Genomic DNA, 26,391 nt, shown 5'->3' with positions numbered 1-26,391 from the left:
AGAATGCATTCTGTTTTTTGAGTCTCTGATATTATTATTCTTTTTACTGGTGTGTTCAGTCAAATCAGTAACATAAACAGTGAATAACTACGTATCTGTTATTAATTTAAAACCTTGTAGATCAGGGAAACATAGAGACGACTGATGATTTGGCAGTGAAGTGACGATTTAGAATAAAGTGATACAACCTCTTATAAAAAAAATATCAATGAAAAACTATCAGGATAATCTTATCATTAAAATATATTTAAAATAATATCCATAATAATAATGTTTAAAAATCCAATGTTTTGGGCGACAGAAGTTCTTACTTACCAATGATAGGAGTATCCACTAGGGCACAATATTTAAGGGACTACTTTGACGATACATATGGGAAGCTCCTTATTCAATATTTCTTTTTGACTAGTTCTTAAATTAGAAAATAATATGATGAAGACAAAAATTTTGCATACAAAAAAGCCCACTAAGATATTTTTATGTAACAAATGGAAGCAACCATAATGGTCACTATAAGAAGTACAAAATGTATCATTTTCTTCCTTACAAGTTGGGATATGATGAGCAAGTAGTACTGGTTTTTAGGAATATTTAATAACATGAGGAAAATATAAAATAAATGCTTTAAAAATAATAAAATAAGTGAGGTTAAGTGAGGAAAATATCAAATGTTATTTATAACATTACTTTAAAATATGCAAATAACTACATGACATATTGACATATTTTCAAACAGGTTGTAAATTAGTATAAGGTAGTAATAATGATGGACTGCTATGATTTGATTATAGGAGATTTCCCTTTCTTATAATTTTCTATTTGTTCTACATGTACAGAGTAAATATGTACTCATAATGGAGAATCGAGTAGTTATTTTCCTTAAAGGGAAAAATAAATAGAAACTCTCCAGAATTTAAAATTATCCTTAATATCAGAAATTGAAATATTTGTGACCTAAAGCTCTAGTATGAAACACATTTTCTTTGTACTAAAAATTTTTTTCTCCAAGTTGTCATTCAAGCAATGATGTGAACTTACTTACAAATCTCAGTACAGCCATTTCTTCTGAACTGAGGATACAAGATCATGTATTTTTGTGATATGCAATGGTGTACCATCCAGTGATAATGTCTGGGGTCAGGGTATGGGCAATCACGAAGGTGTTCAGTTATGTAGGAAGAGGGAGCTAAAGTGAAGAACATCAAAGGCACTAACTGGAAAGACGTGTGGCTGTTCTCCAAAAACCCTCAAGTCTTAGTGTAGGAAAGTAATTTATGCATGATCATGCATTATTTATTTTGTAACGCTCAGGCAAACTCATAATCCCATAAGCCCAGGTCAGCAGCACTTTCTTATGAAAGTGCTCATTAACCCTCTCACACTGTGACAGCTCTCTTCAATAGAAAAGAGTTTATGCCTTCCCAAGTCCAGAGGGAAACAGCACATAGGGCATTTTGTAGGGAATATCTCAAAGCATCATATAAAAATATTCATATTACAAAATAATTCATGTCTTTGGGGAGATGTCAGCCTAGTTGTTTACTGAATAAACCCATATGCCCCAGAGATACTGTTTGTGATTAGGAAACATTTGAAAAGCTAACATTTTCACTAATTCGTGATTATAAGAATTGATTAAGGATGAGCAATTGCCCCAAGTCCTAAAATTATAGCTTTCCCGGAAACACTTAGACTTTAGGTTGACCTTGACCTGGAACAAATGCCAGCTGTGACACTTCTTAGAAGTACAACATTGCCCCAATCACTGGAAAGGTAAGTGACTAGGAAGAAAAGACAAGAAATGAAAAAATACTCAGTGGTTTCCTGGAAGGCGGTAAAATGGCTTCTTTGACATGATCCTCAAAAGGAGCCACATGGGGAGGCGGTCCTATAGGGAAACTCACAAGGATAGACTGTGATTTTTCAGCTTTTAAGTATATCCACACCAAATCGCCCTTTTTATTTCTGTTCCATGTCATATTTAATCCTTGTTAAGTATTAATGCCTGATAATAACTGTTGGGCCCAGTCTGGTCTATCCTTGGGCCAGAGCACTGAAGAGCAAAGAGGTGCCCTGAAGCAGTGACAGAGGCAGCAATGGTGAGGGACATCCCCATGCACAAAGTGAGTCCCACAGAAAGGAATCACGGCAAAGGAGACAATACTTTTCCCAAGTGGTATTCACCTTCGTCAGTCCATCTTGGAGGATACAGAATTTTTATTAATAGAGCTAGCAAGTAGCTTTGGAAGGCACTTGGGAGATGAAGTATCTTTACCTATATCACAGGACCTAAGGATCAGGGAAGCCTAAGGAGAGTATATGGTTCTCCCGAGGAACACCATCAGAACATCCCATTTGTCAGAATCTGGGAAGGCTTGCGCTGTGGGATGTTAGAAAACACAATGAAATTGAAACAGGAATTCAGGAAAGGAAGCAAAACAGATGTTTTTCAAACTGATATGTGGGAGGGACACAGACTTGAATAATTCAGCATATTAACATAAAAGGATACCAAAGAAGAAATCCTGGAGATACATGGGACACAGGAAATTCACAGTAACTCTGTGGTACTGCTCCCAGGCCACCCAAACAGTAAAGGCTCCTTTAGGATATTGAGGAGATTAAGGAGTTATTTGCAGAGAACAAGTGTTGCAAAACATGGATTATAATACAACTAAGTCTTGGTGGTATTATATTGCTGCAGGGTGTGAGAATGATTTGCTGATACACTGTTCTGACAGATGAGGAAATACAAATTTTATACACATATTTTCCTACTTATTAACATTTATGGATCTCCTACTCTACACTGAGGAGTCAACATACCATGATAGCTGCCCTAATCTCAGGGGACGGTGATATGCTTGTGGCATTTTCTATATATTTCAAAATTTTCCCTGTAACTAGTAAAAATGAAACATCAGATGCATATTTTGTATGAAACAAACTGTGAAGTCCAAGGAAAAGCAGAGCCCAGGGAAATGCAGCACAATGCAGTCACTTCTACATCAGATTATGGATGATGCAGTAAAGGTAAAAAATGTGCTTCTCCTGACTTGTGTGGCTCCTTTCCTCTATGCAGCTTATTGAATATTATTTTTACATTCTATTCCTCAGATTCAGAGTTTATGATTTATTAATAGAGACTTATTACATAAATGAAGACAGTGATGAAAAATCGTTCTTCAATAACATTCATCCTACTAGGACTAACAGATGACCCACTACTACAGGTTTTCCTTTCAGTATTTCTGTTTCTCACCTATATTTTCACTGTTGCTGGAAATCTCATCATTGTGCTCCTCACTCTGCTGGACCCTCACCTTAAAACACCCATGTACTTTTTCCTTCGGAATTTCTCCATCTTAGAAATAATATTTACAACTGTCTGTGTTCCTCGATTCCTGTATAGCCTGACAACTGGGGACAGAAGGGTTACCTATAATGCTTGCTTCATCCAATTATTTTTTATCATCCTCATTGGGGCAGCAGAATTTTTCCTCCTAACTGCCATGTCCTATGACCGCTACGTGGCCATCTGCAAGCCCCTGCACTACACCACCATCATGAGTGACAGGGTTTGCACCATTCTTGTCCTTTTGTGTTGGCAGATTGGGTTAGTTGTCATACTCCCCCCACTTAGCCTAGGAGTTCAGCTGGATTTCTGTAACTCCTATCTCATTGACCATTTTGCCTGTGATGCATCTCCTCTTCTGAAGATTATATGCTCAGACACTCAATTTATAGAGCAGCTTGCCCTCGTCATGGCTGTGCTGACCCTCATTTTTACATTAGTCTGTGTAGCTGTGTCCTACACATACATCATCAAGACTATTTTAAGACTCCCTTCAGCTCAGCAAAGAAAAAAAGCTTTCTCCACCTGTTCCTCCCACATGATTGTAGTTTCCATCACCTATGGAAGTTGCATCTTCATCTACATCAAACCAGCAAAGGAGGGCGTGGCCATGAATAAGGTGGTGTCATTGCTCAACACGTCAGTCATCCCTCTGATGAACCCTTTCATTTATACTCTGCGAAACAAGCAAGTGAAGCAAGCCTTCACGGACTCAATAAAAAAGATGGTATTTCTTTCAAAGAATTAGGAAACTAAGAATTCTTTAAAAGTTAAAAACATATACATATAAATATTTCATCCAATAGTAGTTCATCTCTATGGGTCTTCAACAATTCAAGTAGACACTACAATACTGAAATTACTCTGCTTAACCATCAAAATTTATTTTCTATTACTCTTAGAATCACAGACTTAAGTAAGCACTATAGTCTTAATTCAAATAAAACTTCTTTTATAGTGGTCCCCTTTCCTGATTGAGCATGAATACACTTTCATAAAGTCCGAACAACACCTCATCATTATGTCTAAAATACAAATAGACAGTAAAAATTTAGGCTGTATTTTAGTCCACTCATTTCATTAAATTAATAGATTGTCTGGGGCAGAAAATATTTGTCTGTTTTCCTTCCTGGTCAAGCATCAACTGTCTTAAGAAGAATGTACATGTAATTTATGTTTTGTTATGCAAACGACCATCTACAGACTAAGGAGAAACTATTGAATTACACTAACTTGCTATTAAAGTGGAATTTTTCATAGTGTTCTCATTTTTGTATTTTTGGCATTACAGTCCTTTACTTTTTTCCAGTTTTATTGAAATATATTTGACATATTGTATAAGTCTAAGGTGTAGAACATAATTATTTAATATGCATGCATTTTGGGAAATGATTACCACATTGTTTAATTAATATCCATCACCTCACATAGTTAGAATTTTTTTCTAGTGATAAATTTTTTAAGATCTACTTTATTAGCAGTTTCAATTAAACAATAGAGTGTTCATAACTATAGTCAACATGTGAACATTACATCTCTGGAACTTATTTATCTTATAAGTGAACGTTTACATCTTTTGACAACCTTTACCCATTTCCCCCACCCCACCTCCTGATTCTGCCAAACACCAATCTGTTCTCTGTTCCTATGTGTTTGACATTTTTAGATTCCACATACAAGTGATATCAAATACTATTTATCTTTTTATCTAACTTCTGTCAATTATGATAGTGCCCTCAATGTCCATCAATATTTTCAAAAATAGCAGGATTTCCCTCTTTTCTTAAACCTGAATAATGTTTTTTTCACATCAGTAAATTTATCCCAGTTCAGTGTTACTTCTCATCTTACACTGATTCCAAAACTCTTATGACTCATTCCCACAGATATTCCTCAGGTTTCTGTTGGTATAAATTAGCTGTTTTAAAATCCTTTTGGTGTCTGTGGAACCTCCTTCCCGCTCATACTGTGTACCTGATGCCCTGATGAGTCTGGTTACTGGACTCTAAGCAAGGAGATAATGTGGGGGTGGGTCTTCAAAAGGTTCAGCATTCTCCTGCAAGAAAACTTCTTCAGGCAAGAAGAGATCAAACCCGTGAGACAGGATGTAGGTGTGTGCTTCTCTGGAACTTCAATGGAATCTACACACTCATTGTGTCCTCTAGCAAACTCTAGAGGTTGTAAATTCAATTTGCATTGAAATTAATTTATTCAACAAACTAAACTTGGGTTGCTTTCAAGAAGTCCTGTAGGAGGTGCAGGAGACACTGACTTCTTTTAAGGAAGTCATAGTTTTCTGACATCTTTCATACCTTGAGATAGAAATTTAAAACCCTAAGATAATCATGTTTCTTTCTCCAAGGTCACCAGAAACTCAGAAATAACCAACAAAAGTTACACTTCTTATTTTCCTCATTTTCTGCTAAAATGTTCCATAAAAGTGTGGCCACTTGGTAAAAGCAAACCACAGGGCAGCACACTTTCAAGGGCCAGTAAACCCATCTCCTCCCAGGAGGGCTGCACACTATAACGGATATTTCTGCAAATTAACACTTACTATGTGCTGGACTCATGTCTAAGCCAGACTGCAGGATCTCAGATGGCACCTCATCTCCTGAAGGCCTTCCCTGCTATTCCGCCCGCCAACACCCACCCCCAAATGATAACCAATCCTATCAGGCAGCAGAGAGCGCTACTCACTTCACACGGTGAGGAACCAAGCATACATGCTGCCGAACAAATGACTTTGAGGGGAAGACAAAAATTAATCATAACCAAAAAAAAGAAATTTTATAGGAATATATAGAATAATCAATACAGCAGCAAGTGAAGATTATTAGTCATTCTAGATATTAAAAAATATAGAACTTTAGAAAAGGTTTTAATATGAGGAAAAGAGCCTAGGAAGATAGGCTCAACCTGAAATGGAGTCACAGGGAGAATATGTGGCCCCTTAACTTAAAACAGTAAAAATTCAAGCAAAATATACGAAACTAACATTTTCCAAATATCTGACATCAAGCAGTGAACGACAGTGATACCTGAGCGAGGATTACCTCAGTTTGCTTCCTGGAGGCAGTACAGGCAGGGACTCATAGAGATCCCATCAGTCTGCCAGCGTGCAGGAAGCATAGGGGACAGTCTAGGGAGGCTGAAGTTCACAGGAACGAGCGCCGAGAGGTGGGAGAGGCACGGAGGGAGACGTCTGGTGACCTACAGGCACCCCACCATGAGCATTCAGCTGAGCACACACATGTAGGGAAATTACCTACAGTAAGATTCACCAGCAAAGACTGCAATTCTGAACACCCCAAAGAATGGAAATGGTTCCTATTCTCACCAAACAGAATTTAAAATCTCATAATTTACTAGGTATAATTCATAAAGATGTGTCTCAGTTTTGAGGAAAGAAATCTAGGCTAAACACTGCTCTGGTCCAGTGTAACACAGACTAACACAGAAACTAAAAGGACAAACTTGTCTCCAAGTGATGTAAATGACACCAGAAGAAGCCTAAAGAACCTTTACAGGGATAGAAATACATCTGACCTTCAAGAAGGTATATTCATAGTGCCTGACGTAATGAAAATTCACCACAAGTGAGAAGCAGCAGGAAAATACAACCTTTAATGAGGAGACAAATACAGACACCCAAAAATGGCACAGTTGATAAAATTAAATAAAATATAGCTAAGAATGATCAGTTGTTTTTTTTAAAAAAAGCGATCCTAATACAAAGTATGTTACCTGGCCAAACGGAATTAAATTAGAAATCAATAACAAATTTTCCTAGAAATACTTATTATTAGAAGACAAATAGCAAAATTTATGGGATACAGCTAAACCAGTATTTACAGGGAAATTTATGGCTCTGTAGCAATAATTGATTAATATCACTGTAACATGCATCATTAGCCATAAACTCAGTCACACAACCATGCCAGTTATAAGGGTGACTGGGTACAGTATTTTATCCAGGCACTGTGCACCCTGAATAAAATTGTGGTTCAGTTGCTATGGATCAGGGAAGAAATACACCAGACAGGAAACTACCAGCCCCTGCTACACCCCATCGGGATGTTCTTCAAAAATTTACTATGATTATAGAGGCATAAATCCTTCCATCCCAGCACACTCCCCATGCCAGGGAAAATTTTCAATCACTGTGCCAACAGTGGGGTGACAGAGACGTGATGTGACTTGGCCAGTCTGCGCGACAAACCTCAGCAGAGGAGTAGTGAGTGGACTGAGTAAAGGGACAGCAGAGACACCTGTTCCAGTCGAGGCAGCAGGAACACACCTCTGCTCCCTCATTTGACACAAGGAGCAGCATGAGTGCAAGAGTGAAAACTGTGCAGACATGACAGAAGGGATAGTGAAAAAAAGCTTTGTTCAAGTTCACTGGGCAGTAATCGGCCCTAACAAAACAATAAACTTGTCCTGGCTTCAGACAATGGTTTACCCAGTGCTTCAGATGCAAAACTCTCCTTTGCTTTAAATACTGAAAGTAGGTTGTTTAATTGCCTACCTGAAAACTCATAGGTAGAAGGAGAGAGGATGAAAATGAATAACAGGTAGCCCTGAAGAATTAGAAAGTTTCATACATGGTCAGTGTCTTGAATATAGGGACAAGCACCACCTTTTGTTCAAAACCTGCACCGCCACAGGCAGGGCATTCTGAACTTCATTTCTCTGCTCCTCAGTTTCCTCCTTGGCAAAATGAGGATAGTTTTGTTCTTTGACTTTACCTAAGATTGATGTGAAAGATAAATAATATATCATATGTGGTGCCAAACAGAGTGCATAATTCTAGTATAAATATACAGATTCAACAAAGAAATCGAAACAGAATTTAGATAATGTCAAACCACTCTCAGTGTCTCTGAGGACACTGTCTCCACTGCCTCGTGTGTTTTCACACTGTTGATTAGACTACCACCAGTTCATTAGTAACTTTAGAAACTGGGTCACTGAGGACTTTTGTTATTCATTCACATGTTCCCTGTGCCCTGGTAGCAGAATATGCATATATAAGAAATGATGCTCTGATAGAATTTTCTGGGCAGCCAGCCTCCCTGCCTCCCTGGCAGGAAGATCAGATGCACTCTTCTGACAAACTAGAGAGAAACATTATCTCTGCACCTCTCTTTTATTCCTTTGAATTAGCAGAGTAACTGGGACATCTAGAATTCGAATGCACTGATAGACTCGGTGACGGAAGAGGGGACTGAGATGGGCTCATTCTATCAGGAGCTGTGAAAATCCAGGAGAGCTCTGTCAGTTGTCAGACTAGACTGTCAGTGTGTGTGTGTGTGTGTGTGTGTGTGTGTGTGTCTGTGCTCACACGTGCACTTGTGTGTGGGTGAGACAGGTTAAAGATGGGGGTGGTGAGAATGGGAGCAGAAGTCCGTGTGTGTGTGTGTGTGTGTGTGTGTGTGTGTGTGTGTGTGTGTGTGTGTCTGTCCATGCTCACATGTGCACTTGTGTGTGGTTGAGACAGGTTAAAGACGGGGTGTGGTGAGAATGGGAGCAGAAGTGCCAACAAAGCTCCTCACCCACTGAATGCTTCTCCACACTGTGGTTCCCTCAGGGGCCTGGGGGACAGCCTGTCAGGAAGGGGGTGAGCATGTGATCAGAATTGCACATTTATCTAAATGATCAAAACATAGGCAGAGGGTGAATACAGCCAGTTTAAAATTCTAGAATTCAGTTCATTATTATTGATAGTGCAGAAAAGTGTTCCAGAGCCATTTCTGATAGGTTGTTATTCTGCAGGAATATGAAATTAGAAATGTCTGTCGTGGTCATTTTTGCCTTTTAAAGTGACAGTCACAGCTGAGAGTGGAGGAGGCCATAAGTACTTGAGAGGTAGAAAAACAAAAGCTGTTGGAAAAGGCATTGCCATCCAGTAATATCCACTAACGCCACAGATACCAAGTAATACCAATACTATAAATCACCTTGCAGGGAACCTCACTTTACTCTCCATCAGTTACTGAGACCAATTTTGAAACGTTTGGGAGGGGGCAGCATTTATTGTTTTTGAATCTCAACTATCCAGCCCACGGGCAGCCACTGTCCCACATGAAGGCTGAAAGAGGTTGTTGCCAAACATGAATAAGGTCAAAGTGTCTCAAGCACATTCTTTCATCATCAAACAGGGAGTTGATTAAAGAAAAACCTGAATCTCGGTCACTTACTAGCGCCCCAGGGACAGTGAGCGTGGGCAGTCTTGCACAGGCTGTCATCAAGGCCTGCCTGTGAACATTAACTGGAAACTATATTTCTGGGAGGAAAGGGATAAATATTATCATTTCTTTAGTGAAATTGTTTCAAACTTTAATTGATCCAAAGTCAAAATAAATGAATAGCTCTCGGCCTCCAAGGGAAATGTTCCCAATATAACAGAGAGAACCGGTGTGATTGGTGTACAGGCCAGAAGGCAGCAAGCAGTCTTACAATAAAAATGTCACTGAGTTCACCACCTTACTCTCAATAGAGAAGAATTAAAGGTTTTTTTTGTTTGTTTTTTTTTTGAGAGGGCATCTCTCAAATTTATTGATCAAATGGTTGTTAACAACAATAAAATTCAGTATAGGGGGGTCAATGCTCAATGTACAATCATTAATCCATCTCAAGCCTAATTCTCATCAGTCTCCAATCTTCTGAAGCATAACGAACAAGTTCTTACATGGTGAACGAATTCTTACATAGTGAATAAATTCTTACATGGTGAACAGTACAAGGGCATTCATCACAGAAACTTTTGGTTTTGATCACGCATTATGACCTATAAACAATCAGGTCAAATATGAATATTCATTTGATTTTTATACTTGATTTATATGTTGATCCCACATTTCTCCCTTTATTATTATTATTATTTTTATTTTTAATAAAATGCTGAAGTGGTAGGTAGATGCAAGATAAAGGTAGAAAACATAGTTTAGTGCTGTAAGAGGGCAAATGTAGATGATCAGATGATCAGGTGTGTGCCTATGGACTAAGTATTAATCCAGGCTAGAAAAGGGCAGCAAAATATCCACGGATGTAGAAGATTTCTCTCAAAGCAGGGGGGGTGAGGTTCTGAGCCTCACCTCTATTGATCCCCAAATTCTCACCTGATGGCCCCCCTGCAACTGTGCCTGTCTTAGGTTGTTCCTCCCTTGAGGAATCTTACCCATCTCTGGCTAACCTGTCATCTTCCGGGGCCATACAGGGAAATGTAAAGTTGGTAAGTGAGAGAGAAGCCATATTGTTTGAAAAGGTTAGCTTTTTACTTCTTTGCAGATTTATGCCCTGTGGCTTCTATGCCCAGCACTTGTCTCGAGGTATCTTTACCACCTGGAGGAATTATAATACTCGGTAAATTCGATATGAGGCACGAATTCTATTTAAGGGTTGTAATTAGGAAGGAAGAAGAAAAGCTATAGATGTAGCATATGGAAGGAAACATGGGAGGATTGATTATTTCTTTGACATATCTTCTTGTAGAGTACCTTAAGTATGTATAGGTTTTAAACTACTAACTAATTTGCACACACATATTAACATAATAGGAATACGGTGACATAAACAAAGCAAATCTATAATTACCATCCATCTCCAGTGAAACCAAGAAAACCATTTAGGCACCCTAGGCATTTGTGAACATTTGTCTATGATATGATGGATATTGTCCAACTGTACTTGAACAGTCTGAGAAAAATCAGACAAATTAAAGCAGCCCATTTCTGGGATCTGTTCACATCCCATATGTTCTTTAAACCGTAGATAGTCTATAGTCATGAGATTTTGGAGTGCTACAACTTGCACCCCTCCCAACTCCTGGTTGAGTTCCAACAGTACAGATCCAGTGAAATTCGTAGTCTCACTGTATGCACATGCCAGCCTAGACATCTCCCTCCTCATTCCTATGGCAAGTCCAGGAGATGGTGGGCTGGATGCAGCCACAACTGCAGCATAGTCCAGATCCCTGTGGAGGCTTTTTGATGATCATCCCCCGGCACAAGTCCTCCAGAGAGTGCTGATGCTGGAAGCTCCTCCTCATATCGTATCTTAGTTCATTTTCTGGGTATCCAAGCTAGGCCTTGATCTTCCGCATAGAAACAAACAGACCCTTTGCCCACACTTTGACATGCCCTCTACACCACTGTGCAGAACTCATTGGAGGTCAGCACACAGTAACTGCTTTTTTTTGTTTTTTCTTTTTTATTAAGAGAAAGGAATATTATCAGAAAAGAGTACCTCCATAGCTGATCAACTGACACCCTTTAAGTGATCAACATTAAGGATATTTAAAGCATGCATTGATCTTTGATTTACCAATAATTTTATCCTATCAAGGAGTAATCCCCCTTTTCCTTCTTTCTTTCTTTCTTTTTTTTTTTAATTTTTAATCTACACTTAGATGAAGAATACTATGTTTACTCTTCTCTCCCCTATATCAGGTCCCCCCTAACAATCACAATACGGTTACTGTCCATCAGCTTAGCAAAATGTTGTAGAGTCACTACTTGTCCTCTCTGTGTTGTGCAGCCCACCCTCCCCTTTCTCCCTCCCCCTCATGCATGCTAATCTTAATACTCCCCTTCTTCTCCCCCCCCCTTATCCCTCCCTGCCCACCCATCCTCGCCAGTTCCTTTAACTTTGGCACCTGTTAGTCCATTTTTGGGTTCTGTAATTCCGCTGCTGTTTTGTTCCTTCAGTTTTTCCTTTGTTCCTATACTCCTCAGATGAGTGAATTCATTTGGTATTTCTCTTTCTCCGCTTGGCTTATTTCACTGAGCATAATACTCTCCAGCTCCATCCATGTTGCTGCAAATGGTTGGATTTTTCCACTCCTTATGGCTGAGTAGTATTCCATTGTGTATATGTACCACATCTTCTTTATCCATTCATCTACCGATGGACATTTAGGTTGCTTCCAATTCTTGGCTATTGTAAATAGTGCTGCAATAAACATAGGGGTGCATCTGTCCTTCTCAAACTTGACTGCTGCGTTCTTAGGGTAAATTCCTAGGAGTGGATTTCCTGGGTCAAATGGTAGGTCTGTTTTGAGCATTTTGATGAACCTCCATACTGCTTTCCACAATGGTTGAACTAATTTACGTTCCCACCAGCAGTGTAGGAGGGTTCCCCTTTATCCACAGCCTTGCCAACATTTGTTGTTGTTTGTCTTTTGGATGGCAGCCATCCTACTGGTGTGAGGTGATTCCTCATTGTAGTTTTAATGTGCATTTCTCTGATAATTAGCGATGTGGAGCATCTTTTCATGTGTCTGTTGGCCATCTGTATTTCTTTTTTAGAGAACTGTCTGTTCAGTTCCTCAGCCAATTTTTTAATTGGGTTATTTGTTTTTTGTTTGTTGAGGCGTGTGAGCTCTTTATATATTCTGGACGTCAAGCCTTTATCGGATCTGTCATTTTCAAATATATTCTCCCATACTGTAGGGTTCCTTTTTGTTCTATTGATGGTGTCTTTCACTGTACAGAAGCTTTTCAGCTTAATGTAGTCCCACTTGCTCATTTTTGCTGTTGTTTTCCTTGCCTGGGTAGATATGTTCAAGAAGAGGTCACTCATGGATATGTCTAAGAGGTTTTTGCCTATGTTTTTTTCCAAGAGTTTAATGGTTTCATGACTTACATTCAGGTCTTTGATCCATTTTGAGTTTACCTTTGTATATGGGGTTAGACAATGGTCCAGTTTCATTCTCCTACATGTAGCTGTCCAGTTTTGCCAGCACCATCTGTTGAAGAGACTGTCATTTTGCCATTGTATGTCCATGGCTCCTTTATCAAATATGAATTGACCATATATGTTTGGGTTAATTTCTGGAGTCTCTAATCTGTTCCACTGGTCTGTGGCTCTGTTCTTGTGCCAGTACCAAATTGTCTTGATCACTATGGCTTTGTAGTAGAGCTTGAAGTTGGGGAGTGAGATCCCCCCTACTTTATTCTTCTTTTTCAGAATTGCTTTGGCTATTCAGGGTCTTTGGTGTTTCCATATGAATTTTTGAATTATTTGTTCCAATTCATTGAAGAATGTTGCTGGTAATTTGAGAGGGATTGCATCAAATCTGTATATTGCTTTGGGCAGGATGGCCATTTTGACAATATTAATTCTTCCTAGCCATGAGCATGGAATGAGTTTCCATTTATTAGTGTACCCTTTAATTTCTCTTAAGAGTGACTTGTAGTTTTCAGAGTATAAGTCTTTCACTTCTTTGGTTAGGTTTATTCCTAGGTATTTTATTCTTTTTGATGTAATGGTGAATGGAATTGTTTTCCTGATTTCTCTTTCTATTGATTTATTGTTAGTGTATAGGAAAGCTACAGATTTCTGTGTGTTAATTTTGTATCCTACAACTTTGCTGTATTCCGATTTCAGTTCTAGTAGTTTTGAAGTGGAGTCTTTAGGGTTTTTTATGTACAGTATCATATCATCTGCAAATAGTGACAGTTTAACTTCTTCTTTTCCAATCTGGATTCCTTGCATTTCTTTGTTTTGTCTGATTGCTGTGGCTAGGACCTCCAGTACTATGTTGAATAACAGTGGGGAGAGTGGGCATCCCTGTCTTGTTCCCGATCTCAGAGGAAATGCTTTCAGCTTCTCGCTGTTCAGTATAATGCTGGCTGTGGGTTTATCATATATGGCCTTTATTATGTTGAGGTTCTTGCCCTCTATTCCCATTTTGCTGAGAGTTTTTATCATGAATGGATGTTGAATTTTGTCAAATGCTTTTTCAGCATCTATGGAGATGATCATGTGGTTTTTGTCTTTCTTTTTGTTGATGTGGTGGATGATGTTGATGGATTTTCGAATGTTGTACCATCCTTGCATCCCTGGGATGAACCCCACTTGGTCATGGTGTATGATCCTTTTGATATGCTGTTGAATTCTGTTTGTTAATATTTTATTGAGTATTTTTGCATCTACATTCATCAGGGATATTGGTCTGTAATTTTCTTTTTTGGTGAGGTCTTTGCCTGGTTTTGGTATTAGGGTGATGTTGGCTTCATAGAATGAGTTTGGGAGTATTCCCTCTTCTTCTATTTTGTGGAACACTTTAAGGAGAATGGGTATTATGTCTTCTCTGTGTGTCCGATAAAATTCCGAGGTAAATCCGTCTGCCCCGGGGTTTTGTTCTTGGGTAGTTTTTTGATTACCGTTTCGATTTCTTTGCTCGTAATTGGTTTGTTTAACTTTTGTGTTTCTTCCTTGGTCAGTCTTGGGAGGTTGTATTTTTATAGGAAGTTGTCCATTTCTTCTAGGTTTTCCAGCTTGTTGGCATATAGGTTTTCATAGTAGTCTTTAATAATTTTTCGTATTTCTGTGGAGTCTATCGTGATTTTTCCATTCTCATTTCTGATTACGTTGATTTGTGTTGATTCTCTTTTTCTCTTGATAAGTTGGGCTAGAGGCTTATCTATTTTGTTTATTTTCTCGAAGAACCAGATCTTGGTTTCGTTGATTTTTGCTATTGTTTTATTCTTCTCAATTTTGTTTATTTCTTCTCTGATCTTTATTATGTCCCTCCTTCTACTGACTTCAGGCCTCATTTGTTCTTCTTTTTCCAGTTTTGATAATTGTGATGTTAGACTATTCATTTGGGATTGTTCTTCCTTCTTCAAGTGTGCCTGGATTGCTATATACTTTCCTCTTAAGACTGCTTTCGCTGTGTCCCACAGAAGTTGGGGCTTAGTGTTGTTGTTGTCATTTGTTTCTATATATTCCTTGATCTCTATTTTGATTTGTTCCTTGATCCATTGATTATTTAGTAGCATGTTGTTAAGCCTCCATGTGTGTGTGAGGCTTTTTGTTTTCTTTGTAGAATTTATTTCTACTTTTATACCTTTGTGGTCTGAAAAATTGGTTGGTAGAATTTCAATATTTTGGAATTTACTGAGGCTCTTTTTGTGAGCTAGTATGTGGTCTATTCTGGAGAATGTTCCATGTGCACTTGAGAAGAATGTATATCCTGTTGCTTTTGGATGTAGAGTTCTATAGATGTCTATTAGGTCCATCTGTTCTAGTGTGTTGTTCAGTGCCTGTGTGTCCTTACTTATTTTCTGCCCAGTGGATCTATCCTTTGGGGTGAGTGGTGTGTTGAAGTCTCCTAAAATGAATGCATTGCAGTCTATTTCCCTCTTTAGTTCTGTTAGTATTTGCTTCACATATGCTGGTGCTCCTGTATTGGGTGCATATATATTTAGAATGGTTATATCCTCTTGTTGGACTGAGCCCTTTATCATTATGTAGTGTCCTTCTTTATCTCTTGTTACTTTCTTTGGTTTGAAGTCTATTTTGTCTGATATTGGTATTGCAACCCCTGCTTTCTTCTCACTGTTGTTTGCCTGAAATATGTTTTCCATCCCTTGACTTTTAGTCTATGCTTATCTTTGGGTTTAAGGTGAGTTTCTTGTAAGCAGCATATAGATGGGTCTTGCTTTTTAATCCATTCTATTACTCTGTGTCTTTTGATTGGTGCATTAAGTCCATTTACATTTAGGGTGACTATTGAGAGATATGTACTTATTGCCATTGCAGGCTTTAGATTCGTGGTTACCAAAGGTTCAAGGTTAGCTTCTTTACTATCTTACTGCCTAACTTAGCTCGCTTATTGAGCTGTTATATACACTGTCTGGAGATTCTTTTCTTCTCTCCCTTCTTATTCTTCCTCCTCCATTCTTCATATGTTGTGTGTTTTGTTCTGTGCTTTTTTTAGTGGTGCTCCCATCTAGAGCAGTCCCTGTAGGATGCCTTGTAGAGGTGGTTTGGTTTGTGGGAAGCAAATTCCCTCAGCTTTTGCTTGTCTGGGAATTGTTTAATCCCGCCATCATATTTAAATGATAGTCATGGTGGATACAGTATCCTTGGTTCAAGGCCCTTCTGTTTCATTGCATTAAGTATATCATGCCATTCTCTTCTGGCCTATAGGGTTTCTGTCGAGAAGTCTGATGTTAGCCTGATGGGTTTTCCTTTATAGATGACCTTTTTCTCTCTAGCTGCCTTTAAAACTCTTTCCTTGTCCTTGATCCTTGCCATTTTAATTACTATGTGTCTTGGTGTTGTCCTCCTTGGATCCTTTCTGTTGGGGGTTCTGTGTAATTCCATGGTCTGTTCTATTATTTCCTCTCCCAGTTTGGGGAAGTTTTCAGCAATTATTTCTTCAAAGAGACTTTCTATCCCTTTTCCTCTTTCTTCTTCTGGTACCCCTATAATATGAATATTATTCCCTTTGGCTTGGTCACATAGTTCTCTTAGTGTTGTTTCATTCCTGGAGATCCTTTCATCTCTCTCTGTGTCAGCTTCTATACGTTCCTGTTCTCTGGCTTCTATTACTTCAATGGCCTCTTACATCTTATCCATTCTGCTTATAAATCCTTCCAGGGGTTGTTTCACTTCTGTGATCTCCTTCCTGACATCTGTGATCTCCCTCCGGACTTCATCCCACAGCTCTTGCATTTTTCTCTGCATCTCCTCCCATTGCTCTTGCATTTTTCTCTGCATCTCTGTCAGCATGTTCATGATTTTTATTTTGAATTCTTTTTCAGGAGGACTGGTTATGTCTGTCTCCTTCTCAGGTGTTGTCTCTGTGATCTTTGTCTGCCTGTAGTTTTGCCCTTTTCATGGTGATAGAGATAGTTTGCAGAGCTGGTACAAGTGACCGCTGGAAGAGCTTCCCTTCTTGTTGGTTTATGGCCTCCTCTCCTGGGAGAATAGCGACCTCTATTGGCTTGTGCTTGGCAACTGTGTGCAGACAGGGCTTCTGCTTCCTGCCCGGTTGCTATGGGCTTTATCTCCGCTGTTGCTGTGGGTGGGGCCTTGCTGGGGCTGCTCCTCCAAAATGTTGGAGCCCCGTTGGAGGGGGAGCGGCCGGGAGGCTATTTATCTTCATAAGAGGCCTCTGTGCTCTCTGCTGCCCAGGGGGTTAGAGTGCCCAGAGATCCCCAGATTCCCTGCCTCTGGTCTAAGTGACCTGTCCTGCCCATTTAAGACTTCCAAAAAGCACTCTCCAAACCAAAACAACAACAGCAACAATGAGAGACGGAACAGAAAAAAAAAAAAAAAAAGAAAAGGAAAAAACACGTGATTTTTTTTTTTTGTCCTCAGGCACCGGTCCCAGGCACCCGCTCACTGGTCTTGCTGCCCTGTCTCCCTAGCACCAGGGTCCCTGTCCCTTCAAGGCTTCCAAAAAGCACCCGCCCACCGGTCCCGCAGGGAAAAATGTGGGATATTCTTTGTCCTCAGGTGCCGGTCCCAGGCACCCGCTCACCAGTCCCGCCACCCTGCCTCCCTAGCACCGGGGTCCCTGTCCCTTTAAGGCTTCCAGAAAGCACTCGCCAAAAAAGAAAAACCGCTCCAGTTTCTTTCCACCCGCCGGGAGCCGGGGGGGAGGGGGGCTCGGGTCCCGCCGGGCCGGGGCTTGTATCTTACCCCCTTCGCAAGGCGCTGGGTTCTTGCAGGTGTGGATGTGGTCTGGATGTTGTCCTGTGTCCTGTGGTCTCTATTTTAGGAAGATTTTTCTTTGTTATATTTTCATAGCTCTACGTGTTTTGGGGAGGAGATTTCCACTGCTCTACTCATGCCGCCATCCTGGCTGCGCCCCTAAAGTTTTAATTAAGAAAGCAGAGAATAATTTTAGATCCTGGAACCTGCAGGAGAGGGAGAGCTGGAGAGACAGTGTCAGCAGCCAGTATAAGCATTTGAACTCTTCTTCCCTGGAAGGCAGGGAAGCAGGGAGGAATTAGGAGTGCAAATACAAGCCCGACCTGCCATTTAGTTTGGCCTGTCAGCTACTCATGGCAGGAACATGGCAAGATCCTATCTCTGCAGGGAGCACTTCTCTAAGGAGGAGTTTTTCTGTTCTGATTTCATGTCTGCGAACCCTGAGCAACGCCCTTGTTCACCCAGCTTATGGTGACAGACGACTGTGACAACTTTAATGGGAAGAGAAGAACCTAGAAAACTGAATGAACTTAGGAAAATATGAATAGCTACCAATATAACAAAGAGTGATTGCCAAAGAAGAAACATAGGTTGCTAACAAAGTTGCATTTCCACTGTTCTCTTGGGCTACCATGTCATTGAAATGCACTAAAAAGGCATACTTTCTCCTATTGGTGGCCTGAGAGCTCCTTTAGGAGCAGCTTGCTAATGGTCAGGTCTACAGCCTCTATTATTATGCTCCTCAAATAATAGATGCTTATTAAAAATTATTTGGATGAATAAATGTAGATTGCTCACTTGAGCAACAGGAAAGTGTAACCTAATGTATCTTTGGTTCTCCATTCAGAAAACACATTGGGTACAACTGGGACAATTGTTGGACCCCTTAAGAAATTAAATTTTCCACTCATATAAAATGTGCAGTGTTTCCCTACAAACCCTTGAATTATGGCTAAATTTTCTCATTTAACTACCAATTATTCCCCCTTATAAAACACAAAAACATATTATAGGCTGATATATTTATTATTAACAGTGTATAACGCCAGCTAGAATGCATTAACCAGATCTTCTTTTACAGGATGTATACCTGAGAGCAACTGCTTAAAATATGAATGTCGGTGAGGGTAAGTTCAGACACGAAGGTGAGGGGAATTTCCCCATCACCTATCTAATGGAATGTCTGAGGGAGTCTTAAAACTCCTGGGAAAGTCGATGTGGAATTTCAATGAGGAAATCAGGGTGCTTTAAAAAGTATTCACAAAGATCGCTTCATATGTGCACCCTTGTTTCTGGATGTTGCTTGGCAAGATGCATATTCTAAAAGTCAACGAACAGAAGCAGCAGGGCTAGGGAGCTGGTTGCTAAAATTGTGGGGAGAAATGTTTTGAGGAGAGAGGCAGCAGAAATTGTTCCAAGAGGTCACTAACATATACCCTGGCGCTGATTCTGACTGCTGCTCTGCAAAGAGAGGAGGATTGGCCAGGGGGCGCTGAGAGCAGACGCCACAGAGCCTCCCTCTGGGCCCTGCCCTCACCACGGAGCCCCACTAGCCCCACTAGGACTCAGGCTGGCTGATGATCAGGTTCCAGAAATGAAAAGTTCCGCCTAAGCAGTCCCCAAATCTGGTTTAGAAATACCTTCATTTCCCTAGATATATATGAAAAAAAGAGATACATCTTTGCATTTTAAACATTTAGTCTCCCTATTTAGAGATAATTTAAAGTACACACTTTTAAATGAATCTGCTGTTGTTAAAATTCAACATAACATAAGAAGTTTAATGTGAAATACTAAAGAAACATTCATCCAAACCCATTAAATAGACAAAAGTAAGAAACAAACATAATGCACTCTGTGGGCTTTGATGTCTCCATGTGGGTCCATCAGTTTAACAAATGATCTACTCTGGTGAGAGTGCTGACATAAGGGATAGGCTGCACATGTGTGCACAGGAGGGATACGTGGAATCTCTGTATATTACACTCAATATTGCTGTGGTCCTAAAACTGCTCTAAAAATTGTAAAACGCACAAAAGTGCTAATTGATAAATCTTGATTTTGAAAATGGAGCTTTTCAATCTGGTGTGCAAGCATAGAAAGATGAGGAGGGGAGAAGAAAACTTCAAAAATGACTTAATTTCCTCCAGGATAAGGACAAATAAGATCTGTACCACAAAACAGTATTGCTGAGAAATGGCAAATTACATATATGATTTATGTTTTCTTTGGCTTTTATTTGACATTTTTGTAAATGTGCTTGCTAATCAGAGAATTACAAGCATAAGATCTGTCTTAGGTATTTCCTGTAGCTGCCTCCTAGTAAGAAGTCAGAGGCACTGCTGTTAACAATTGACTGATAAGGAAAAGAAGGAAGTGTGTGTGAGCTGCTTGCCCGGTGTTTGCATCCAGGTTCCAGGGCCAGCTTCCTGCGACACTTCTCTCTTCAGGTGGAATCGCTCTTGACTTGGCACAAGGCAGTGATGAGGAATCACACAGCAATAACCACATTCATCCTGCTGGGATTGACAGATGACCCAAAACTACAAGTCTTGCTTCTGGTATTTTTGTTTATCACCTACCTATTGAGTGTGGCTGGGAACCTCATCATTATCACCCTCACACTGTGGGATTCCCATCTTAAAACTCCCAAGTATTTTTTTCTCTGAAATTTCTCTTTCTTAGAAGTCTCATTTACCACTGTCTGTATCCCCAGATTCCTGTACACCATGATATCTGGAGATAATACAGTTACCTATGATGGTCATGCCACCCAGTTATTTTTTGTTGTCCTCTTTACGACAACAGAATTTTTTCTCCTTGCCGCCATGTCCTATGACCACTACGTGGCCATCTGTAAGCCCCTGCATTACATGACCATCATGAACAGCAGAGTCTGCACTACACTCGTTCTCTGCTGTTGGATTGCAGGCCTGTTACTCATCCTCCCACCCCTTGGCTTGGGCCTCAAGCAGGAATTCTGTGACTCAAATGTGATTGATCATTTCGGCTGTGACACATCTCCTATTTTAAAGATAACCTGCTCAGACACTGTGTTAATAGAGCGAATTGCCATGAGTTTTGCTACGTTGACGCTCACTGTGACCTTGGTGTGTGTAGTCCTCTCCTACACATACATCACCAAGACCATCCTCAGATTCCCTTCTGCCCAGCAAAGGAAGAAGGCCTTTTCCACCTGCTCCTCCCACATGGTTGTGGTTTCCATCAGTTATGGCAGCTGCATCTTCATCTACATCAAGCCCTCGGCAAAGGAAGGAGCAGCTATTAATAAAGTGGTGTCTGTGCTCACTACTTCCGTTGGGCCTTTGCTTAATCCATTTATTTATACACTTCGAAACAAACAAGTGAAAGATGCCTTCAAAGACACGGTAAAGCAGACTGTATTTCCCACAAAGAAGTAAGAGACTATTCATGTTTTTGAGACTGAGGTAAATGAAATTTAAATATGAGCAATCCATGAGCGATATTCATGACATTGCCAAATAATGGTTTCTCCCTATTCTGTAGATTTATCAACACAATTTCCCACTAAAAACATTTTCCCTTATAATCCAAAAGCCTAAATCAAGGTATTTACGTCTCCTTCTAAGGTGATATTTGTCAGAATGGTTTCTCCAATAAATGCATGTTCCAGAGACAAGAATGAATGCCAAATGCTCAAATTCATTGAAAACAAATGTAAATAAGTGAAGTTCAATCTATGGCTAATAGTCTTCTCATGATATGGAGTATAAATCCCCAGAGACTGTTTATCACTTATTGGGAATACTTCAATATCTATCATTCATCTGTGCCAGAGCAATTCAAGATCCTTTACCAAATCTTGGAAAGTGATCTAAAAGAAAAACATGCACTCTAGAAGACTTCCTCTTTATGAAACATCCACTTTTTAAGAATAAGTAGAAGGTGTTAATGGAACAACTTCAAAATCAGTGAAGATAACTATATACTTTCTTTCAAACCAATTTATCCACACAAAAAAATGTTTCTATTGGCATTTCTGGAAATTATTCCAGTGAGTGCACTGCATGCTGAAATATGAGGACAACAGAAGAAAGAGAACAGTATTTCCAAGCGCTGGATGCCTTCTGTTGGCATTGTCTTTGATGGTATTTAGACATTGCCTCAAGGAGAAGAAGCCGGAATGTAGAGGCAGGATACCTAAATCTTGACTTGATTAAGTTCCCCAATATCCAGACCTACATTATCCCTTGATTTCAGAACAATGGTAGTTGGGGGCTGGGCAGAATGGGTGGCAGGGGTTAAGTATATAGTGGGTGGTCACTAGACTTTTGATGATAATAAATTTGTACTGTATACGGAAGTTGAATTCTAATGTAAACTTAAACACATATAATGTTATTACCAATATTACATCGGTTAAAAAAAGAATGTTATGGATTAGCAGGATTGCCAAAACATCAAAAAAGATCATAATTCAAGAAGGACATTATAAGGGGCATTTCATTGCTTAGTGTAAATTGACTATTGAAGATAAAATTTAGGTACAGTCTGAAAAAAATGATAGAGAAGAGGGAGAGATGTGGAAAAAAGAATAATTGTCTTAAAAGGATCTTGGACCCAATGATTGGAATTCGTTCTATTAAGTGGTAAAAACAGTCTTTTTATTCTTTTCATGTTCTGTAATTGTGAAAGTAAAGTTTTGTGCTCTCACAGTACATAAATAGTGCCTATGTTTATTAAACATAACTGAGTTGTTCAAATGTACCATTTATCTTTTTCATATTTGCAATTTTTCCTACAAAGTAATGGCCATACTAGGAGTAAAAACTTCTGTTATACTTCAAAAATATTCAGGAAGGATCTCCAAGGCCTTTCTTCTTAGTTTATTCAAAATTTCTTAAAATACCCACAAAAATCCAAAATTCTCTAGTTTCTCTTCTGGTATTTTAAGCATGCATCTATTGGATGGATGGGTGTACTTAGTAGTTGTGTTGATCACTCCACCCGAGTTGTGAATCCTTAGCAAGAAGAGCTTGTCTGTCTACGAATCTCATTCTTTGTTGTGGATGATGATGGAGAAAGTTAAAAATATTATAAAGATTCAAAATAATAATATCCTGCCTACTTCATGAACCAAGTGTATGTCAACTGGACCAATAATAGAAATTCAGTTGATTGATGAAAGACAATATTCAACAGCTGTTTTACATGATGAGATATTCTCCTTTTGTTCATCTACTTGGCAAGAGGGAATGCAAAAAGGGAGCTTCGTGTCAGGTATTTTGAGCTGGAATTAGTGCACTGAATACCTTGAGTCACTCTTGGACTCCAGTTCATAAACATGACTCAGATATTACTGAAACTGATCATGGCTTTTCACTTTGCCCAATTTGAACAAATGAAAATATTCAGAATTTCGTGGAATTTAATTTTATGTGCAGGTGTAAACAATTTCACATGGAAGGGGCAAAGTTCTAACCCACCCCACTCTATCTCAGCTCTTCCTCTTAACTCTTCCTGTTTCTGTCACTCAGTGTTATCAGTTTCTTCCACCAAAAAGTTACTGCTTACATCTCATCTTCCTGTCATGGTTTTATTATAAAATTTTATCTTTAAATCAGATTATCTTGACAACTGCTTAATAATATTCTATTTCTAATTTCTTCTCCATATCATTTATCCTAGGCAATATCACAGTTTATATGCTGCTAAACACTATTTTAATTGGTTCACTATTGTTTAAATTTTTCAGAAACTTCTAGTTTTTAAATTTGAAATTCATCCTTTTACCAGTCAGGAGTTTCTAAAATCTGTGTTCAGCCTCATAATCCAAACACTTCCTGCAATTCCTTGACATTAACCCTAATCCAAAAACTAAGCTTTTTCACATGACAATCACTCACTTGAAATTCCCTCATTCTCCCCTATACAAACTCTATTTATGCCCTATTCAAAGTATGCCATTTTTCAGAGGCCCTCTCAAATCTATTCTCCATTTCCCTCCCCTCATCTTCTCTGCCCAAAATAATTTTTTTCTATTTCTATAAAACCCTTTAGGTATTATTTTACACATATTCTGTCATTTTCCCACAAGGTTTGAATTTGTTTATGTTCTATGTACATAATTTTTTCTCTACGATTCTTCAAGGTCAAATATTTTTGATAAAGGAACCATTTAAATATGTTCCTCATAGTACATACCAGTTTATCATCTCTATATTAGTTTCCAATTGTAGAAATAGATTTGACTGCATGACTTGAACTATTTTTATAAGAAGTCTCCTGTAGCCCAATAACATATGATTATGGAAGCTTTTAATATTTATAAATTATTTCCTTAATATACTCCTTAACTTTTCTCCAATAATTCTAATGAAACCACATTCTCCCTTCCTATTAGGTATCATCTAATTTGGTATCACCTACACCTCACGCTACAATGGTTCACACTATTTCTCCTGCTTCCATCCAAGACCTAACATCATTCTTTCATTTACTCATTCAGCAATTACTGAGTAAACATTATATACCAGGTACTGTTTTATCAACAGATAGGACAAGAATTCAGGTCTTACAGAGCTTGTATTTCAGTATTAGAAAGGAAAAAGAGGGTGCTTACATGAAAGCAGGACCTCCTAAATTCATCCCTTCCCTTAGTTTCTAGAAACCTTAAGTACAGGCCTTGTTACAAAATATAAATAAATATATTAACATTATGAGGTATGTCCAAGGAACAACAAAACCAACTAGAAGATCTCCCAGTGGCCAAAGCTGGGACGATTTTGGTAACGAAATAAATGGAATAGTATTAGATTACAATCCAAAGTGTAAAATAAGTATCTATGAATCCATACTGATAAAAATAAATGACTGAGTAAGTTAAGGAGAAGAGAAGAATCTCCTATTGCAGAAGAATTCAAAATAACTTATAAAGATACTCCATCCTAAAGGAAGGGAAGGCTTTACAGTGGAGAAACTGGCAAACACTCTCTCAGTGATCCAGGTCAGTAACAATCACAAGTCAGGTTGATGGCATGTATCCCTGACATGATGTGATAAAGGTGCCACGTTCCCTCTGTGATCTTCCCAATAGCATCAGGCCAGTTCCAACAGTGGGACATCCTGTGAAGTACCTGACCCGTAACTCCTCAAAACTGTCAAGGTCTCAGATACAAGGCAAGTGTGCCAAACTGCCACAGCCAAGAGAAGCCTAAGGACGTGTGACAACTAGATGTAGCACAGTGTTCTGGCTGCATCCTGGTGTAGAAAAAGATATTAGGTGAAAACTAAGGAAGTCTGAATAAACTATGGGCTTTATTTAATAAGAATGTATCGCTATTGGCCCATTAATAGTAACAAATGCATCATGCTAACAAAAGATGTTAAGAGAGGAAACTTGGCATGTGATGTATGGGGACAATATATTTATTCTATCTAATTTTTCTGTAAATCTAAAACAGTTATTTAAAGAAATAAGGTCTATGAAAAAATAGACAAAATCCTCAAGTTAAACGACAGCTATTTTCCCCATTCTGAGAAAAGTATATGGCTTCTTAAATAATGGATGAGAAAGAAAATGTAAATATCTGCTTTGCAGGCTGCTGAGGGCAGGGATGCCATTCAACCACACTGTTCCTTCTCTCTGGTTCTTTGCGTTAGCCTGCTGATGACCCATGTTTGATGCTCGCACTGTAACTTTCTTAACAATCTCTCTGGAGTATCTCTTAAACATCTATTTAACTTTTGTTCTTGAAGATGACAACAAAAGCCTTTATTAGCACCTCAGAACCAGGACCCCCAGGGAATGTATTGTTTGTCGGCACAATTGATCCCAAAGTGGCTGCTCTAAAGATGGGAGAACAACTTTATTACTTTAAATATTAGAAACCTCCAAAAAACGAATGTGTCTCTTGCTCAGGTAATAGCTTCTCCTACAATTAGAAAGAGCCCAAGAAATTCTCTGGTCCTCAAAGCACGTTTTGTTCAAAATTTGATAAATACTGAATGTCTGCCCAGCATTTGTTAAGCAGTATTGAAAATACAACAAAGTAAATCTGCCCCAGAAAAACAATACAATATATATAATATACACGACCATGAAAAGTTACTACAATAAATTGTACAAGGCTGTAGGTATTGATGTGCCAATAAGTGGCACAGATTATGTGTGCCATCAGTACATACAGGAGAGCTCTATGGTCAAATAAAATAGTAATAGTGTTCATGCAGCTTATTATATGCATGCATTGTTTTAAATAATATGCCTGGAAATAATAGAATCTATTAAAAACCCTATATTGCTGTTATCACCCATATGTTGTTTTTAGTAATTAATAATAACATACTGCCATTACCAGTCTTGTGTTGCAAAGGAGATTGAGGCATGGAATCTAAGAAACACAATTAACAGATGAAAGCCTAAATTTGAACCCAAGTTTTAAGTAATCTGGATCAAGAGTCCATGCATATGAGCAGAATACAATACTGCAAATCTTTATAACAGCAGCCCAAGTTGTGTGTGAGCAATCGAGAGTGAGAAGTAGATGTGGGCTGGGGGGACCTGCCCAGGGGCAGAAGCCAGGAGATGGAGATGGAGGGAG

The 26,391-nt window shown here is 39.0% G+C and overlaps 1 protein-coding gene and 1 pseudogene across 1 annotated transcript; both read left to right on the top strand.

Annotated features, from left to right (window-relative positions):
- Positions 1-3,158: 3,158 nt before the first annotated feature.
- On the top strand, positions 3,159-4,103 carry LOC118969860 (olfactory receptor 6C2-like). Its single transcript, XM_073214176.1, has one exon. The coding sequence runs from the start codon at positions 3,159-3,161 to the stop codon at positions 4,101-4,103; it is 945 nt and encodes a 314-aa protein (XP_073070277.1).
- Positions 4,104-20,289: 16,186 nt separating this feature from the next.
- Positions 20,290-21,228, top strand: LOC140843752 (olfactory receptor 6C2-like; annotated as a pseudogene).
- Positions 21,229-26,391: the final 5,163 nt, after the last annotated feature.

The sequence above is a fragment of the Manis javanica genome, chromosome 10 (genome assembly GCF_040802235.1).
Source record: "Manis javanica isolate MJ-LG chromosome 10, MJ_LKY, whole genome shotgun sequence".
Classification (NCBI taxonomy): domain Eukaryota; kingdom Metazoa; phylum Chordata; class Mammalia; order Pholidota; family Manidae; genus Manis; species Manis javanica.
The sequence above is the reverse complement of the archived record's forward strand: the minus strand, read 5'-3'. Positions and strand labels throughout refer to the sequence as shown.

What these genes read in the sequence shown, in the direction of transcription:
- LOC118969860 (XM_073214176.1), top strand. Translation starts at nt 3,159, where the DNA reads ATGAAGACAGTGATGAAAAATCGTTCTTCAATAACATTCATCCTACTA.